Raw genomic sequence first — 20,747 nt, forward strand, 5'->3', positions numbered from 1 at the left:
GGTTCATGCGTTGATAGATCGCCTCATCCGGATCTAGGATGTAGATTTGTGCATATTTGCGTTGTTGATTTGTTTCAGGGTGCACTGTTCCAATGCGATGCAATATTTGTCCACATATGCGAAAGCAGTATGGGCCATTGCCTTTTGGTGGCCTGATATTTACTCCGGTAGATGCAAAAGCAAATGAACTATTGTAGGATCTAATACAGTTCATAAAGTTTTTACTTTCAGGCACATCGTTAGTTAGAAGCTTCTTTAGATATTCAGGATATGAATGTAAAGGAGGCAGTGTAATCTGACCTTTTTGACAACAACGTGTAAATTCATTATTTGTATTGCCAGTTGTTTCTTCTGTGAAGTTAAGTGAATGACAATGATTGCAAATGACATTCATTAATCCCAATGAATTTTCCTCAATAGTGGATTCCTTATTGAAGGCGTTTTCAGCCAATTGTCGTAAGCGTTTAACAGGTGCGTGGCGTTGATGACCGCGACGGGCATGTTTTGCTTTTTGCGGTTGCTTGCCTTTTTGTTGCATGTCCATTATTTGTGACGCGCTATTTTTTTCTTTTTTTTTATTCGCCTCGGCTTTGCGCAAAGTCCGTTTCAGTCTACGCCGTGCATTGTTTGTATCGAGCCTTGTCCGTTTTTGTATGTCGGTCATTTGAGCTTTGCGCTTTTCGCGTCTTGCTTTTTTTTTTTCTGTCAGTTCATTTGCGCATTGTTCACGTCTCCGTTCCTTGTAGGGTCTGTGGGGTGGTTTTGTGTTCTTTTTTTTTGGTCTTCCATGGGCTTGTTGAATCCCCCTCTTGGTGTGTGTCCCGTCCCGTCCCGTGCCTGTAGGGTGGGGGGGGGGGTATGGTCATGCCTTGCTATTGTGCGCTCATCTGTTCTTTTTTTTTGGTGTGTTTAGTTTCGTGTGCAATGTGTTTCGTGCTTTCCCCTCGTTTGAGTACTCTTTTATGTGCCTTTTCCTTATTTTGGTGCTTGTTGAGCCTCATTTTTGTGACTCCTTTCTGTATGTGCTCACTCCTGTTTTCTGTGCTCCTGTCGGACTCTTTTTGCGCCTGCGTCTCTCGCGGACTCTCATCCGCCTCTGTCGCCCTCTTTTGTCCGCCTTTCTCGGGTCCTCAGCCGACTCTCGCGGACTGTTTGTTGCGCCGGCGCAGTACGTCTTTTTGCAGCTACGGCCCATGGCCGGATGTGCCTGCGTCCATCATCCGGTTTAGCATTCTCGGTTAGTAATATGGATGTGTATATATATATATTATATATATATGTGTGTATATATATATGTGTGTATATATATATAAATGTAATGAATTATTATGTATTATTATTATATAATATGTGTATATATATATAATATATGTGTGTATATATATATATATATATATATAATACATATATATATATACATATATATATATATAATATATGTGTATATGTATGTATATATATATATATGACAGCAACACTCATAACAATGACAACACAATTACATTGACAATCATGTTACGTTATTTTTAAAATGTTTCCTTTACTTTTTCATAACCTCTTGAACACACTACTTCTCCACTGCGAAGCGCGGGTATTTTGCTAGTATTTTTTATACATGCTTTAATTTCTATCATCATGAAAATTATTTCCTTTATACATCTTAGTTTTTAAATTGTTCAGAGAGCTGTAACATCATGAATGTAATGTATTTTGTGTCCTGTCGGCATAAGAGAAAGCCCATTTAAGAAGCATGTACTGATTCACACACGTAAGAATACATAGAATACTAAGCATTTAACTTGCTACTTTAGTTACAATGGCATTTGAGAAACTATTAAACGATTTTAAGATGAAGTTTAAGACATTCTACTTTAATGACAAAATAAACTACATGATTAAAGTGGAAATTTCTACCTTTTTTATTCATGGTGTCCCTATTTTTTTTCTTTTCTCTGTACCCTAATACACTTCCATATGACACTCAGACATAGGCTACAACTCGCCTTTACTCTGGACTTTGATATCTGACGACTTCTAATTTATTCCGGGCACTGTGCGATTTTCTGAACTTGAACTTGATCAACTTCCTTTTGTTGTTTATATCACTGCTTAAAACAACAAATAGTACTTTTTTTCCTTGTGTCTACTTGGTATTCGCTGAAATTCGTCTATTTTCCCCGTCCATTTGCCATTGTCTTTTCACAGAATGCAAAACATAACAGGCTATTTATATTGATTTGCATATTTAAAGAGGCGTAATTCTGGGAGGAGTCGTAGTGGAGCGTCAGACACGTGCACAAGCGTTACTTTTCATGCTGACTGGGATTTATGGAGAGGAAGAACGTGGAAGTTGACATACGCACAGATTTATCCATCTGGATTTTTTTTGTGCATACGCACATTTCCACTTTTGTCTGTACACCATGTTTAAGTGTGAATTCTACACACAGCGTTATGCATGAGGCTCCAGGTCATGAATTTTGATTCTAGAGAAGTAGTTTGTATGTTTAGTCCTGGAATACCTCCCTGTAGTTACAGGTTTGGATCCTAAAACATCTCTGCTTTTAATTGGTCACCACTTTTAATCAAGCAAGTTGTTCTTTCCTGATTTCTTTATTTGGTACCAATCTTGGCCAACTATAGCCAGTTCAGTATATGTGATTCATTCAGCCACCAGTTACTCACCAGACAACAAAACTACCTTAGCCCCATGGATGGGTCCAAGTACTCATTAATCACATTGTTTTTATGTGAATCATAACCAGGGTCATTCTGTATCTGTCTTTGTCTGACTCCTAATCATAACCCAATTTTCCAATGGTAACTTTATCAGGGTGACAGTGTTACCAAACATAAAACTATAGCCACAAGTCACAATCTCAGGTGAAGTGATCTTAATTTTTTTAAACTTTGTTATCATGTAAAGCTAATTTCTGACTATGTTTCTCATTTGATTGTGTGGTGGATGGCCGGCTTCATATTCCGGCTGTCACTCCCAGGAGTGGTACCTGAGGGTTCAAGAGGTGGATCGGAACCTCTACTGCTACAATTGTTTATCTCCCACCTTTCAACAAGGACAAGAATCTGAAAAATCTCTGTAGAACTGCACGTAAATGTTTGAACTGAATATATTAAGTTAACTTGCAAATCTCAATAATTGCAACAGGAAATTGACACTCTAGTTTTAACTTGATAGATCTTTACCTGGATGTTAATTTATTGTGAAAGACTCCCTTTGTGTAACTTCACAATATGTTACAATTAAAGTGATTTCTTACAGCTTAGGATACCTAAAACTTAAACCATGCCTTTGACAGGGAGGAGTTATTATAATGGTTTGTTTTCTGCTACCGGGATGTGTTAATTTCCCAATGCAGTAGCATGGAGTATCAAAACAACTATTACATTTAATCATACTACATCACTTGACTTCATTGGAATCCAGTTAGATTTAGAAATGTTTTGAAAATTGTTCACGTATTTAATGAGTAAAAAAAGCTTTAGTTTCTCCTGATGTATCATAGATTTCTCAATTATACTAGCTTGGGCTGTTTGATCCCAAGATCAGTGGCAAATGAAAAAAGCCCTGTTAGTCTTAGCATATGAAATAAAGCATCTTTATTATTAACCCTTTCATTTACACACTCCGTCAAAGTGACTTTGGGTAGCACTTGGCCTCAGCAAACATGTACAAGTCAGGAACCCTGAAGGAGGATAGTAAACTAGGACATGGCATACTTCGTCAACTGCGGAGCATTGCAAATATAGAGATGCCATTTAATACAATACAATTACAAAACAATGTATTTTTGTATAGCACACAAGAAGTGCCGCAATGGACTTTAACAGGTCCTGCCTTTTGACAGTTCCCCAGCCTTGACTCTCTAAGAAGACAAGGAAAAACTAACAAAAAAAACCTGACAGAGAAAAAATGGAAGAAACCTTGGGAAAGACAGTTCAAAGAGAAACCCCTTTCCAGGTAGGTTGGGCATGCAGTGGGTGTCATAAAAGGGGTAACTACAACACAATACACAGAACAGAAAACAAGTAATCCTCAATACAAAATAATAGTGCAATAGAAATATTACAAGTACAGAGCAGAATTCAACAGTAGATGATATCACATAATACAATTTAATCGAACCTGCTTATAAAGGAAAAGCTCCCATTTTAGGATGGCAATGATTACTGCATACCCACACTTACTCTGACCGGATCAGTTTCGACTAGATTAGATAGTGTAACATTTAAGTCTTTAGGAAGACGGCGAGGATACCCACCCCTTAATACTTAGCATGTCTCGGGTCGGCACTGAAGACACTTAACCCGGTGCAGATGCCTCTGTAGTGCCCTGCAAGGGAAGAAAACACACCAGACAATGTTTTCTTAATGCAGGCAAAAATTACTGACTGTTTATTGAGCGTGCTTTAACTACATAAAACTGTTGTCTATTCCTTTATCACCCCACTTCCTCCCACACTGCAGCACATGTGAATTGTGTCTTTAGAAGCCCAGCGCTTCTGGCCACTACACATGTCCCCCCAGAATTCACATGCACGGGCAACATTAACTTTGTTGTGGTGCGCACTATGCGCCCTGTCCAAGTGCGGTTAGGCGGGGCTGTGACCAGACCTGGAAAACTAACATCTGAATGCCCGGTGAGTACAGGAGTGTTAGGGGAAGCAGGTGCCAGGTCACCGACAGGTGCCGGAAAAGAGTCAAAAACCTCAGAGGAATCCAAGTGTGCAGGCTTGAGGCGATCCACCAAAATATTCTGCTGTTTGCCTCCGTAGTCAAGCATGAATGTTTTGTCTCTGCTTTCCTAGAAAGGGCCATCATAAGGTGATTTCAGTGGGCCGCGATGTGCCTCATGCCGGACAAACACAAACTTTGCTGATTGCAGGTGGCATGGAAACCTGGAGTGAGGAAAGCCATGCTGGCCAGGGGGTACTGGCTGGAAGGTGACTGCTGTATCTGGGAGCAGAGATTGGTGTCAGGATGCAGTCCAAGGGGCAGAACTCTGAGGGATAAAATCCCCAGGCACATGGAGTGGTTGGCCAAACACCAGTTCAGCGGATGACACTTGCAGATGCTCTTTAGGAACCGTACGTAACCCCAACAGTACCCAAGGCAGATGGTTGACCCAGCTGTCGTTGGTAAGGGAGGCCTTGAGGGCTGACTTTAGTGACCTGTGAAATTGCTCACAAAGGCTGTTAGCTTTGGGGTGGTAGGCAGTGGTATGGTGCAGGGTTGTCCCAAGGTCTTGTGCCACTGCAGCCCAGAGCTGTGAACTGTGCACCTTGGATGTGATGTGGGAAGGGAACCTACCATGTCCATATGAACATGATCAAAATGACAAGCAGGCACCAGGAAAGGTGTCAGTGGGACTTTAACATGGTAATATATTTTAGCCTTTTGATATGCAACACAAGCTGCTGCCCAGCTACGAACATCTTTTTTGAGGCCTCACCGAACACTGGATTGCCTTTCGTCCTCGATGTGAGAGGCTGTGTATGGTGTTAAAAATGGGCCATCTCCAGTTACTGGGGACAGTTGGGTGTGGGTAACCTGTGCTAGTGTCACACAGGAGCTTAACAGTGTTACCGTGTAACTGCACCTCTGACAACTGCAGGCCAGTGTCAGCTGAGTAAAGAGCTTGGACCTCCAGGTCCTCAACTTGGTCAGCTGCCAGCTGGGAGTAATCAATTCCAATGTGTATGGTTGCTAATGCGGGCCGAGAGAGACAGCCACCACTTTGTTTTTACCCTAAACATGCTGGACGTCTGTTGTGAACTCTGATATGTAAGCCAGGTGTTGATGCTGTCGGGCAGACCACGGCTCAGCGACATTGGACATTGCGAGAACAAGTGGTTTGTAGTCGACAAATACAATGAATGGCCGGGCTTCAAGCAAGAAGCGAAAATGTCGAATGGCCAAGTACAAACTCAGTAGTTCCCGGTCAAAAGTGCTATACTTGCGTTCATTGGGCCATAAATGTCTGCTGAAAAATGCCAATGGCTGCCACGCATCATCAGTCCACTGTTCAAACACTGCCCTCACTACATGGTCCGATGTGTCAGTTGTAAGAGCAAGTGGAGCGTCAGGCAACAGGTGTGCGAGCATGGCCGTGTCAGCTAAAGCACGTTTGGTATTCGTAAATGCCTCATCCAGGTCTTTGGACCATGTGACAGGGGACTTCGCAGACTGGCCCTGTAGTGCCTCATATAAAGGTTGCATAATGAGTGCTGCCCGAGGAATGAAGCAGTGGTAGAAATTGACCATGCCCAAGAATACCCAGAGGGCGCGTACTGTGCAGGGTTGTGGAATATCGGTGATAGCAGAGACTTTAGAAGGCAAAGGAATCACACCCTCTTTTGAAATGTGATGTCCCAAGAAATCTATGACAGGCACTCCAAATAGACACTTAGCGGGATTGATCAACCCATGCAGGCTCAGGTGCTCGAACAAGGCTCAGAGATGGGCGAAGTGCTCGACTTTGGAGGAGCTTGCAACCAAGATGTCATCTAGGTAGACAAAATGAAAATCAAAAATCGCTGAGGACAGAGTCCATCAAACTCTGGAATGTTTGCTCGGCATTTTTAAGTCCAAATGGTGTTTGTAGGAATTCAAATAATCCAAAGTGGGTGATGACTGCTGTTCTGGGGATGTCCGCCGGGTGCACAGGTACTTGGTGGTAGCCACGGACCAGGTCTACCTTTGAAAAGATTACTTTCCCAGAGAGCCGTGCTGAGAAATCATGTATGTGTGGAATTGGGTAGCGGTCTGGGACAGTGTGATCGTTTAGGTGGCGGTAATCTCCACATGGTTGGAAACATCTACCTGCTTTGGGCACCATATGGAGGGGCAATGCCCACGGACTGTTGGATCGGCACACAATCCCTAGGTGTTCCATGTTGTCAAATTCAGCCTTCGCAATAGCCAGATTGTCAGGGGCCAGCCAATGGGTGGACCAGAAGTAGAAATGTAGTGTTCCACTCCATGCATGGTTTCTGCTGTGGAAAAAGTGGGTTTTGATAGCTGGGGGAATTTGTTGAGAAGGTGGGTGAAGTTGCAAGTCATAGCTATCATATTTTACAGGGCGGAAGTTTTTGATACTGCTGAGTGTGCAGGGAAGAGTGGCAAAGTCCTTTGTATCTACAAGGCGACGGTTCTTAACATCAACCAGAAACCCATTCACACACAGGAAATCTGCGTCCAGCAGTGGCCTGGCCACCTTGGCCAAGACAAATGTCCAAGTGAAATGCTTTCCACTGAAAGATAAGGTTGTGTGCTGCGTTCCATAGGTGGGGATCCTAGTGCCATTAGCAGCTTCCAAAACGGGCACTTTTCTCCCTGAAGCCACATCAATAGGTGATGCAGGAAACACACTCACTTGTGCACCAGTATAACACAGAAAATGGCAGCTGGACTGGGCATGTTATGTAGGATAGGTGGTCTGCAGGTTCTGATGAGATAGTGTTGACCGACCCAGGTGGGTTAAACTGAAAAGGACGGCAACATTTCTTGTGTTCTTGCAAATCTTGCATGGTAAAAACACAGGTCAGTTGTATGCTAATGGGACTGATGAGGGTTGCAGGTGGAAGATAGCTCTGCAAAGCAGAATGATGGCTGTCCACCATCTTGGCTAACTCTCGGTATCCAATGATGGTCATGTTGGCCACGGCAGTCTGGACTTGTTCCAGCATCTGTTGGAGAAACAGCTCTCTAAATATAAAATGGGTTTATAGCTACCTAGCAAAGCTAACATGTGGTCCATCAACGCGGAGGGTTAAACGTCTCTGAGGCCCGGCAATGTTAGTAGCCGCCATGCCCGCTCTGACTACGTGAAGCCGTATGTCTCCAAAATGTATGCCTTTAAAGTTACATACTTGTCTGAGTCAGGGGGATTTTCAAGCAGACTCACCACCCTGTATGCTGTAGAGCCGCTGAGAGCTGTAACGATGTAGTAGTACTTCGTGTCATTTTCCATAATGTGCGACAATGCAAATTGTGCCTCTGCTTGGGCGAACCACGCTGCAGCTTGCTGCGGCTTGCTGTTCCCAAAACTCCGGTAACTTTAACGCCACCGCGTTGGCAGACATGATTATTATAACTCTGGAATCGTCCAAGAACATCAGGTCACCACTTTAGTGCCCTGCGAGGTAAGAAAAAATGCCAGACAACATTTTCTTAATGCAGGTAAAAACTACTGTTTATTTAACGTGCTTTAACTATATACAACCATTGCCTATTCCCTCGTCACCCCGCCTCCTCCCACATTGCAGTGCGTGTGAATTGTGTCCTCAGAGGCGCAGCGCTTCCAGCCGCTACACCTCTATACTTTACACTTAAATTTATGTGCTTTGTAACGATTGTGTAATGTTACCTAATTCATAAAGTAAATTTCATGCTAAACTATGACTATAAAATTAGCCAAAAAACAAATATAAAAAACTGAAATATGTTAAATTTATGACAAACACGGGTTTACTCTTAAACAGCCTACTCAAAGCCGAAGCCTGTTCCCTTTTCATACACGCTGAAGGGCGCACTGCCAATTTAGCAGTCAAACTTGAATTTATATATGGTAGTACAATATAAATGCTGTGTAAAGTCTTTATGTTGGGGGGCGTCTTGGTAAACACTCCCCCCTCGACCCCTGTTACTCGAGCAGCTCTAGTTGAGCTGGTGTCCGCTATGGTGAATCCTTCCTGCTATTGCTTTCGATGTTGCTTAATCTGCCATCGCGCCTTCCAGTTTCGGGGATCATTTCAGGTGCCTCACATCGTCTTCAAGAGGAAACCTTTAAGTCGTGTGTAAAGCCTCTGTTTAAAAGCTTGTAGAGGATTTTCTAACAATGTTTTTATACTGTGGGCACTGTGTTCTCGCGGCTCTTTGTCCCTGCTTGTTATTCAGAACTATTTGGTTTTACTTTTCCATTATACCTAATGTGGCTTTGTGGGATGAGCATCCCCCAAGTTTTGCTTGTAGGTTCAGTTCAGTCCAGGAAAGATTCAAAGTCCAAAGAAAGCTTTACATTGCGTCATGGTTTGGGACCATTTTTATAACGGTGTCATTAATATGTCTTTTTTAAATACCGCTTAATGCAAATACGTATAGAGTACAGTCACATAATTCATTTTATCCTGCATTGCTCCCCACAGCCCTGAAGTGTACCTGAGAAAAATTTTCTTCCTGTTCCCATCAAAGATGATCTGGAGCGTCCTTTTTCCGGGTTTCTTCTTTCTGCAGTCTTGGAGCTGCACTGCCCAGGTAAGTGACACAAGACACTGGTGGCATGTATAAGGTATTGGATTTAATAAAAACACTTTTATCGAAGCCTTGGCAGTGTGACTGCATCTGTGTTCTGGATTTGAGGGACAGGAACACCCTCACAATTCCACAATTGGAACAGCCGGCAGGATTTCCTAGCCATCCTAGTGGCTGGAACCTGTTTTTGTAAATAAACTTATTGGGGACGATGACCTAAACACAAACAGGCAAAATATTTAAAACACAATGGTCTTATGTATATAAGAATGGGGAGAAAATCTGCAAAGAGAAATGGGAAGCCTTCTCTCAGCTGATTGCCAGCGAGTATTGCTCACCTGCTAGCCTTTCAAGGTGATGGTGAAGGAAAGGGCAGTGCCAGCCTGCACCCAAGGCTCCCTACATAAAAAAAGAGAAGGATTGCCTGAAGGTGAACTTCAGAGAAACCCCTCGCTAATTTCAAGCAATGCCAAATACATAAAGGTATATTCTGTCAGAGGATATGAAGTGCCAGGAAAACATTTTAATCTCTTGCCTTATTGTCTTAAGGACGCTCAAAAAACAGTCAGTCTTCCTCCATGTCATTTTAATCCTGGACAAGACAGCAACAATTCACTGGAAGGAGCGATAGGTGAAGGCTTTCCCAGATCTCTGTTCGCCGAGGAGGACCACGTGACAGGTGGACTGCCGTGATGGAATTGATCTGCATGTCTCTGTCGATAATTATACGACGGACCCTGAAAGTCCAGGGTGAGTGGTGTTATTACTTCTACGGATTATAGTGGAAACCAAGATAAGTGTCCAGAATTTGGCAAAATAAAGTTGCCAAATTCGACCAGTTATCTAAATCACCACTCAGACACTATTTACGGTAATCCTACTGTTTCAGTAACTGGGCACATGCAGTCCACGTCTCTTTTAGCTCCCACAGTATGGAAAGGTGTGATCGATGCGTTGATGTGGATAAAATCGCTGAGTTACTCCAGCCTGTATGGGCAATGCAAAGAATACTGAAAATGCTTCGAACTGCGGTGACAGGGCTGGAAGATGCAGTAAAAGCACACCTTTGGGCCATTGAGGAGTACCTACAAGTAAAGGGTGTCACTGTGCTGTTGAAATCAGATTCCACTGTACAGGTGAGAGAGGTCTGAGTAGTACAGGAAAGGGGAACTCAGTGCGAAATGGTCCCTGATACTCTTGAGGGGAACCAGATGCTCACAGTTCCTACAAATGTTATAAAAAGACAAAGAAAGTTCCTCATACCTGGAACCTTAGTCAGTGAGGCTATTCTTCAGACTATTGAACTCAAGATGAGTATAGAGACAGGAACGCAGAGCCTAGGGACCCCAGACACAGGTGACGAATGCAGAGTAGACACTGTTTCTACAAATTCCCATAATATTGTGGGTAACTGTCCATTGGTGGTACCCTTAGTCAGGGCCAGTATCATACAGATTGAGGCAGCCCAGGCAGGCATAGATGTGGATGTTCAGAGTGACAGGTGTGCTCACAGTAATGGGGCGTTCACACAACCATGTCTCCTGTACAAGTGACCAGAGGTGATGGCTCAAATGCCTCCCACCCTATGTGTTTTGTAAGGTCTGTTCTGATAGTAAACAGCCCTTTGTTATCCCATCATGGGTCTCAGACCACAAGTTGCCACAGAAAGCTGGGAGGAACAGGTCTAATTTGAGAGGCTCACTCAACAAAAGAAAGGCAGCCTATTCTAAAGCTTGGAGAAAACCATGTCACCTAAATTCTCCACCTGCTCCAATTTTGTCTATCCGGGGTGGACAGCATGAAAAAGGACAACTCAAGCCAGCAAGCCCCAAAGCCCAGCAGGTGAAAACAACTGTGAAATTTCCCAGCTGTTTTAAAAAATGGACGGGGATAGTGTTTTAGGTGCCAGGAATGAGGGCATCATTTATTTAAAGGGAATCCATAACGGTTGGAGATTTTACTTAAATAATAAAAGTGTCTTTAATAATGTTATCTGATTTGATGTTTAGAAATTGTATATTTTTCACTTCTGCCTTGATTTATTAAGAACAGGTAATCAAGTTTATGTTTAAGACCCTCAGTTTTGGTTTTTTTTTTTCATTTCTGGCCAGCAATACATTTTCAATTTTTTTTCTTTGTTTAGTTGTGGAAAATTACTACTCATCCATTTTATGATGCTTGTAAGACACTGAGTCAGAGGGCTTAGAGTTGCTAGGCTATTTAGTGCTACAGATAAGCAATGCTGGTGTAATCTGCCTCCAGTAATAGTCCACCTTGTCTCTGGAAATGATCTGGCCTAATGAGAGCATTTAGACTGAGAGTAACAGTGGGCCTAGAATTGAACCTTGCTGTTACTGTATATAAGGCTGAAACCAGTTTAAAACACTATACCAGAGAGACCCACCTATTGACTTAAGGCGGTTACTGAGAATGTTGTGATCTATGGTATTAAATGCTGTGCACAAGTCTAAGGGAATAAGAACAGATATGTTATTTATATTAGCATTATTCTGCAAGTCATTACATATTTTAACTAAAGATATTTTTGTACTATGATTTGGTCTAAACCCTGAAAATCGTCCAGAAGTAATTTCTGAAAAAAAAAAATTTCTAGAATTTTTCTTTAAAAAGTAGGTTAGGGATAAGTCTAACATTGTCCAAGACAGAAGAGTCAAAATTAGTAGTTCAACCCCTTTAAGCAGGGGTTCAACTACTGTAGCCTTTAAAGAATATGGAATAATGCTGGTATCTAATGAATTTTCTGCACATCATTTATCATTTAAAAAAACACTCTTGCAGGTCATACCGCAGTGTTGTACATGATTATAGGAGCCTTCAGAATTCCCTAATGGACTAGTAGTTTATTTTTCCCCCAGCCTTCTGATAGTCTCGTTCGCATTTGCGGGCTGTTTGAGTTTTCCATGGAAATTCAATAATAAACAATTTCTTGAGTCTTTAAGGGGCTACTATGTCGGCTATGACCATCATTTTAGCAAGAACTTTCCATCTTAAAGTTTGTATTGCTTGCTGTATTATAATATGCACTAAATCAGACTGATTGTAATATAGAATAGAATATAAGTAAACCTAGAAGCAGCTGCTGCATCAAAGTAGTGTTTTAACAATATTTCAGTCACTGTTTCAGTTAAATCTGCAGCACAATTGCTGCTTAACTTTATAATATTATTTACATAAAAAGCCTTAATAGTTAAAGCTCTAATAGTATATAAAAACATACTGAGGGTTTCATAGAAGTGTTAAGACAACTGTAGATGTCAGTTAAGTTGTGTTTAACATCTATGAATATACATATATAATCCAACGTCTGTCTGTCTGTCTACATTTCACAAGAGAACTACTTAACGGATTTAGATCAGGTTTTTTTCTATAATTTGCTTGAACATTCTGATTGATTTTGTGACTTCTCTCATCGAACTAAGTATTATAGTTCACTTTTGGCAGCAATTTATTCGTGCAAATCCAAGAGAGAGGCTGCTGGCCGAACAGAGGGGGATGCGGCACCACAGAAGTGGGTAGCTGGGCGGGGCCCTCCTCACTCACATGACGATTGTTAAGGAGTAATGTTTGACATTTTTGAGAGAGATCACAGCTACATGTGTTTTAGAGGGTTCTACTGATTGGCACAGATATCACGGCCACGTGCTTTCCTCCCTGTGTGGGGAACGCTCTCCTGTCAGAGCTGAACGCGATCAGATACATTGAATTTTGAAGTTTGTCCTGTTTCACTACTATGTGGGCGGAGCCACTGGGGTCAGCTAGTTATGCATAAAGCTAGGTAGTTATGATTGCTGTATTATGTTTGAGATGTTTCTGCATGCAATTTGGTGCCAAATCTACTGAAAAATTGCATTTATTCCCAAAAGAGGTCCCAGTTGTCCATGAAACAGATGTCTTATCTCTAACAGAAAACCGTTATCCAGATGTTCAGGGTCAGGACCTGGGTGTGGGATGATATTCTCAACATTGGCAACAGTCTGGTAAATGACAGTTCTTGCAGTTGGGATCTTCCCCTTGAAGGCTTGAACCAGTGAAGAGAAGTTCATCTTTAATACCTTTGGCTTATTTTAATATTGAGAACCCCATCACCAAGGAAACAAAACAAAAGTTTTGTGGTCTGAGAGCGGAAGATTCTGGTTGCACACAATTGAGTCTCAGATAACGGCAGCAGAAATAATTAAAGCACTTGGTTGTGGGGAAATCTGTCTCAGAAGACAAAGGTATCATGGACTTGAGCCTCTGCTTGTGATGCCGAAGCATCCAAAGTCTGCTTTATGGTCTGGAATAAAGCTGACTAGAACAGGTAAGCTTTCTGTTTTCTGAGATAATTTTGTCTTACAAAGAGCTTCTGAATCTGTCTATCGAAAATCTTGAATTTGTTGTCATCTTGCTACAGCTGTTAATTGGCCATTTTCCCACTGTACTGCATTACGTTCATGTGATAATAACAGATCAGGAAAAACAGAAACAGCAAATATTTTGAATTGAACCTATCCTTATCGATGTTTTTGATATTAACTACTGCAGTTTTCTGTTATACATGTATGTCTGCTAGACATAGTTTGTACTTACAAGTCTGTGTTGCATTTATAAGCTCTATTCGGTTTGTGCCTGTGTGGGACTTCTTCCTGAGGCAACTCCTAAAATGTGTAATGTATGCTGTTACGTCTGTATTGACCGGGTATATGTGTGCAGAAGAAAAAAAGAACATTAAATAATATGTTCCAGCAGAGAAATAGAGTTTTCACAAAAAACCTTATTAAGTTGGTTTGTACAACAGGGGAAATTAATTAATCCATTAAAAAGTGGAGATAGTTTACTTATTCATACCTAAAAACAGGAGTGCTTGATTAAAGACAAATTTCTAAATTATTTTGTATTTAGCCCATATTGACATTAAATCAATGAAAAGATTGTTTATTTTAGGAACCCCTGAATGATTTGACCCAAACAAAATATCATCTTATTTATATCATGTATGCTCTGCAGACATTTGGTAATTCATAAAGTGTGCCATATCTTGATTTAACAATGTTTCGTCAATTTATTCAGAATTATTTTCAAAGAATAAACTATGACATAGCTTGTCAAAGGCCTGGAATGATTCAAATGAAATCTTGAAAAATGTTGTTTAAGCTGATGTTGGGATAATTAAATAAAACACAAAAAAGTGTTTACCTCATATTAACCCACTCAAATTTGAAACCAAAGTTCACTTATGAAATAAACCATTAGTGAAACATACATGAAGGGAGAATAACTTGCAGAAGTTGAATTGTTAACTGATTCTGTCCTTTTAAAAGCTATCTCCTACACTTGTTTCCCAAACTCAGCACTTCAGTTTAACAATTGGTCAGCTTAGTGTAATATTTCACATTAAATTTGACCTTTTTTTTTTTGTTTTAGGACTGCCCTAGCAACAAGCAGCTCCTTGTCACATTAAGCCAAATTCAGAAACTGCTGTCTGGTCATGAAGACTCTTACTTTCAGAAGTTAAGCACTATGAGGAAGAAACTGAACCTGCTGCAAGCCACCATGCACAGACATATCTCCAGAGTTAACGGTGCGTCCCTGAAGAGAGTGAAAAAATAATTTTACTGTCCAATAAGCAAATATATTGTTTTTATTCATGAAATGTAGGGATAGAAGCTGATACTTGAGTAAATTTGCATGTAAACAGAGAAGTTACCGCTTCTGTTAAACTGACTAACATTTTGAGTAGTTCATATTCTGAAGATTAGAAATGATTTTGCTTTATAGAATTTTCAAGAACATCACAATCTTTGAAACTGTTGTAGTAAATATTAGAGTATACAGATCTAGACCCGATTTTTGTCTATCAACTTAGCATACAGTGAGTATTTCCTTGATTACTGCTGCGCCCTCATAGTTATGAAGTCCTAATTTGAGTGAGTGCCTATAAGGAGTTTGCATGTTCTTGCCACTTACTTGTTTGTTTCCCCTGAGAATTTCTGTTTTCATGCCAGAGTTACTCCAGTTTAGTTAATTGACAACTCAAAACTCAACTCCCTTGTTGAATGAGCAGGCTTTCTTCCCCCGGGTCCTCCTCTTTTTCTGGGGCGCCCTGACAGTCTGGGTCTCCAAATGGCACCGTTTCCCTTTATGGCCCCGGTGTCACGTCATGCCGCTTCATTCACTTGATGTAGTGTCTTCAGTGACATGATCACTTTCCCGTCCAGCTTCTCCATTATCTCACGCAGGACGCGCATGACTTGGAGTAGCATCTCTGCGGGCTGAAGGCAATCCTCCAGCTCGCGCAGAGCCACTAACAAAGATGGAACGTCAGCCGGCAGAGGACTTACCTTTTGTTCGGTCCTACGCACCAGCTGCGAGCCGTGGAGCCTTCTCCCCAGCTGCATCGGGTCCTCCCCTGGCTCAGGATGGACATTCGTTGGTCCCATCTCCGACCAATCATCAGTGGGAAAGCAACACACACCGTCCAATCCCTCGCCAGCCTTGGGGAGGGACTTCTTGTCCTCTGTCGTCTTGTTGTTCCAGGGCCCAATGGGGTGGCAAGCCTGCCTGCAGCTCTTCTGCCTCTGCGGCTTTCTGACGTGCAGCGGTTCCTCCTCCTCAGTTTTGACTTTTGGCTGGATCGGCCACCGACACGGGTCCAGGTAGTCCCCAGCTACAAAACACAACTGTAGTCCGGCAAAGCCGGCTCCCCAGGGCCGACTGCCGCTGGGGAAGGAACTTACCTCTTGAACCCCGCCCTTCGGAGGAAGCTGCCTCCGTGTGGCCTCTCCTGCCACAGAGCCAACCTGTGTGTCCATGGCAACGGCGCGCATTGGAGAGTCCGCTGCTTGCCCGTCTTTCCTGTTCTTTTTTCTCACAATCAGGCACAGACGATGTTTCCATGGACCGTAAGCAGTCTTTTGGGTGAGTCGCTCCTAATCGCGGGGTTGTGTGCATACCTCTCTACTGCGGTGCGTGTGTGGGGTGTCCTGCTGTGTCAGGCTGTCCACAAAATTATTTTGTCTATGGGTCCCCACCTTATATCAGGCGGAGAGTCCCATCTGGGATGCCATTGTGGAAGACCAGCCCAAGCACAGACAGGCAGACACCAACGGTTCCAAACACACATGTTTATTTACACTGTATACAAGTAACAAAGTCCCGCACACAACTCAGTGTCCTTCCACCAATCACCCTAAGTCCGGGCCTCTCAATACTCCAGCCTTTCTTCACTGCCTTCACTCTTCTCCTCCGAGCTTCATCCTCTTTCTCCCGACTCCGGCTGATGACTGGAGGGAGGTGGCCCCTTTTATTTCCACCCGGACGTGCTTCAGGTGCCCCAAGGAAAAAACAGCTGTATAAGGTGTATAAGACTATTAACTGCAATGTGAACCGTACGGTGCATGAGAAAATGACGGCTATCATTAAGGAGGATATTAGGGAAGCTAAAAGACAGTTAAAGAGAAATATAGCAGATAAGGCGAAAGATGACCCAAAGAGATTCTTCCAATATTTTAGTAGTAAAGGAGGATGTGAAGTTCATTGGGAATAGTAAAGGGTATTAAAAAATACAGACAGTGAAATAGTGAATGCTCTAAACTGTCATTTTTCTGAGGTCTTCACAAGTGAGGAAGTAAATAACCTCCCAGCAATAAATGGGAGGTATTGAGAGATTTAGAAATTGTGGAGGAAGAAGTACTGCTTAGATTAAATAGGCGGAAATCAAACAAATCTCTAGGACCAGATATTTACCCTCAACTTCTTAAGGAGGTTAGTGAGTATACATATAAACCCTTCATACTTACAGTATTTTTAGGAAGTCACTGTGCACTAGGGAAATTTCAAAGGATTCAAAAATGGCAAATATTATCACATTATATAAAAAGGATGACCAAGCAGATACAACCCACTATAGGTCAGTAAGTAACTAACTTGCTGGAATTCTTTGAGGATGCAACAAAAGGGTATGATTAAAGTGGAGCATATGATATTGCTTATCTTGACTTTCAGAAAGCATTTGATAAGATGCCACATGAGAAGTTGGGCACCAAACTAAAAGAAATGGGAGTTGAGGATGCTGTTTGTAGATAGGTGCAAAATTAGCTAAGACACAGAAAGCAGAGGGTTATGGTATGTGGAACCTTATCAGAATTGGCTGATGTTAAAAGTAGTGTTATACAGGGGTCGGTACTAGGGCTTCTGCTATTTTTAATATATATAAATGATTTGGATATGAATATAAGTAACAAGCTAGTTAATTTTGCAGATGACACCAAGACAGGTAGATTAGCAGATAATCTAGAATCTGTTGACTTATTATACAGGGACTTGGACAGATTTATGGCAGATAAAATTGAATGTCAGTAAATATAAAGTATTACACATAGGAAGTAAAAATGTTAGGTTTAAATACATAATGGGTGGCCTGAAAAATAGAACCACACCTTATGAAAAGGATTTAAGAGTTGTAGTAGACCCTACACTTTCAACTTTCAGACTGTTCAGATGCCATTAAGAAGGTTAACAAAATGTTAGTTATATAGTATGATGTGTAAAGTACAAGTCCAATGAGGATATGTTCAAGGATATGTTCATAGCAGCGCTAGAAAAAGTCCCAAGAAGAACGACTAGGCTGATTCCAGGGCTACAGGGGGTGAATTATGAAGAAAGATTAAGAGAGCTGAGCCTTTACAGTTTAAGCAAAAGATGATTAAGTGGTGACATGATTGAAGTGTTTAAAATTATGAAGGGAATTACTACAGTGGATTGAGCCTGTTATTTTTAAATAAGTTCATCAAGAACATGGGGACACAGTTGGAAACTTGTTAAGGGTAAATTTTGCACAAACATTTGAAGTTTTTCTTTACGCAGAGACCTATAGATACACTGAGTAAGTTACCAAGTAGTGTGGCAGGCAGTGGGACTTTAGGGACATTCAAAACTAGGCTTGATCTTATTTTGGAAGAATTGAGTGGATAGAACTAGCAAGCTTTGTTGGGCTGAATGGCCAGTTCTTGTCTAGGTTGTTTTAATGTTGAAATGACTGACTTACTGTCAGACCTTCATGTGTGATATCATGTATTTATCATTGCTGTTTGTCTGCTCCACTCGAAATTGTCCTAGCAAACAGGAATGTGGTGTTAAAGGACTTTCAGTTCTATAAATCATTTTTAAAAAGTTTTAAAACAAAAACTTTTACCTAACAGTCTGCTATATTTTGTTGTATATCATTTTGTGTTGTATTTTTGAATGTACTATATTTGTAATTAGTATAAAGCATGCTCAGCTTATCAGTGAAAGTGCATTTTAGTATTTTATGAGAATTAATTAAACTGTGTTGAACAAATACATGTGAGTCTTGGAGGCAAAATGGTTAGTGCTGCCCTTTAACAGATGCAGCATCTTTGGTTGAAATCCCACCCCTCTGGGGAGTTTGTTCAGGTACTCATCTTTATTTCCATTTCACAAATGACACACATGTTTAAGCTAATTGATGATTCTGAAATGGCCCTATGTGAGTGTGTAAATGAATAAGTGCTGCAATGGACTATCACTCCATTCAGAGTGGGTTGGTTTTACATTTTTGCTGCTTTGAAAGCCTCCAGCATAGGTAACTATAAAATTAATTAAACTAGTTAGAGAATGTTGGGAATAAACAAAGCTGTAAATACTATGAGTTATACACAACTAACTATCTTAAGCATATATGTAGATAGAAAATATACCTGATCCCTGAACTTGACAGATACTATACTGAGCTGCATACTGGGATGAGGCAGAATTGTTTTCAGACATAATGTAGCTTGGCAGTCCAACTAAATTGTTAGGGCTGGGTGTTTCTCTTGAAAAAGCCCAGAGAGCATTATGTTTGCAGAAAATCCATGGAAGGATTTACTGAAGGGTCAGAATAAAATATATTCAGCTCATTTGGAAGGAAGGTGTCAATAGTAGTGTTTTGACTGGCACTCCATTCCAATTTGTTCTTCTTTTCGTTTTTGTCTGTCTAATAGACCTCACCAGGTACTATGTGGAAGTTTTGTAAATACAATCTCACCTAAATACATTGAAGCAGATATATTTCTTTCATTATGTAAGGCATTTAGTATGATAATAATGAGACTTTCCTGACAGCAACACCTTTATCTTCATTGTCGCTTGTCATCCACCTGCTGTTGCAAAGTCACTGGTCCCGGTAACTTTGAAGTGGATTAAGCAGGTTTGACAAAGGATGAACTGATATTAAAAATGAACATGACTGACTTAATATATACATTATGGACGGTGAGTATTTCAGATTATATCATGATAATTTTGTCAGTGTTTTCAAAACATTCTATAAGGAGTTTTAATTATACATTGAAACTTCAATAAGATATAGCACACAGAGGCAACCAGGAATTAAATGATAATGTCTTCCTTTTTCAAGCGACCTTAATACAGGTGTTGCATCAATCTAAAAAAGAAAAGCAAGATGGAGTGATTCCAAGAAATAATTAAACAAGATTATATTTTGTAAATTATGTCTTAAAACAACAAAACAGATTCATGTACTTACAGACACCTGTTTCCATATTATCATTTTCATTTAGGTCCAGTGTTTCAGTCATTATTCCATCAATGTCACAGTCATACCCTTCAACTGAGACAAAAAAGCTGGGAAGTCTTCATTTCAATTCAGTTCAATATATTTTACATAAAATACTTTTTGAAAGTATGGATGCATAATAAAACCCACCCTCCTTTAAATTTCAGATTTTGTTCAGGTTTTAATTAAAGTTTAAATTAAGACAAATCGTGTCAGGGTTTTCTTCAGCTTTAATAATGACTAAAAACAGCAATATATAAGTGAAATGCCATTTTTCAGAAAAACGATAATAAAACACCAAACACGGGTGAAATTTCAATTAGTATTTCTAGGTTTTTTTTGGGTTTTTTTTTGGTATTCAGTATTATTTGGTGAGGGGTGTTTGGCTGTTTGTTATTTTTTTTCTTTTTCTTTTTTTTTTGATATTCCCTGAATATTTGGTGAGCAGTGTTTTGGCTGTTTAAAGAGCAAACCTCAGAACCACACGAGGGAAAAAGATATGCTAGTCCCGGAATACAGGGGCTGCTAAACAGGAACAAGATGTTGTCTGGCAAAATTCCCTGAAACATAACAACCTGGGATGTCATCTCTAGTGATACAGATTGTGATGTTAGTGGAAAAATGCAATGTTCCTCAGGGAACGGGCAAATGACTTTGTCCTCTACAAACTGTGAGAAAGAAGAGGTTGGTGGGGCATTGAATGTTGCCAGGAACCTCGAAAACCACTTGGACAGTGCAGGAAGCTTATACTCACAGATGATCTTAAGTTGGAGAAGTAAGGATGGATATCAAAAAAAAAAATAATAATTAGCTCCTTTAAGGTCTCCTGAGGAATTAGTGGTGCAGGGACAATGGGGCTCCTAGTGGAAGTTCATGTCTCTTATACCTGAAGCATAAG

General features: G+C 40.9%; 1 protein-coding gene across 1 annotated transcript in view; it reads left to right on the forward strand.

The window, feature by feature from the left end:
- LOC127529079 (fibulin-7) overlaps positions 1-20,747 on the forward strand; it is a 113,900-nt gene that overhangs the window by 16,072 nt on the left and 77,081 nt on the right. The window contains exons 2-3 of the mRNA XM_051931545.1: positions 9,165-9,273; positions 14,695-14,851. Of these exons, the coding sequence (XP_051787505.1) occupies positions 9,211-9,273; positions 14,695-14,851 (220 nt within the window). The 5' untranslated portion in view covers positions 9,165-9,210. The remainder of the gene's footprint in view (positions 1-9,164; positions 9,274-14,694; positions 14,852-20,747) is intronic.

This window comes from Erpetoichthys calabaricus, chromosome 9, assembly GCF_900747795.2.
Source record: "Erpetoichthys calabaricus chromosome 9, fErpCal1.3, whole genome shotgun sequence".
Taxonomy (NCBI): domain Eukaryota; kingdom Metazoa; phylum Chordata; class Cladistia; order Polypteriformes; family Polypteridae; genus Erpetoichthys; species Erpetoichthys calabaricus.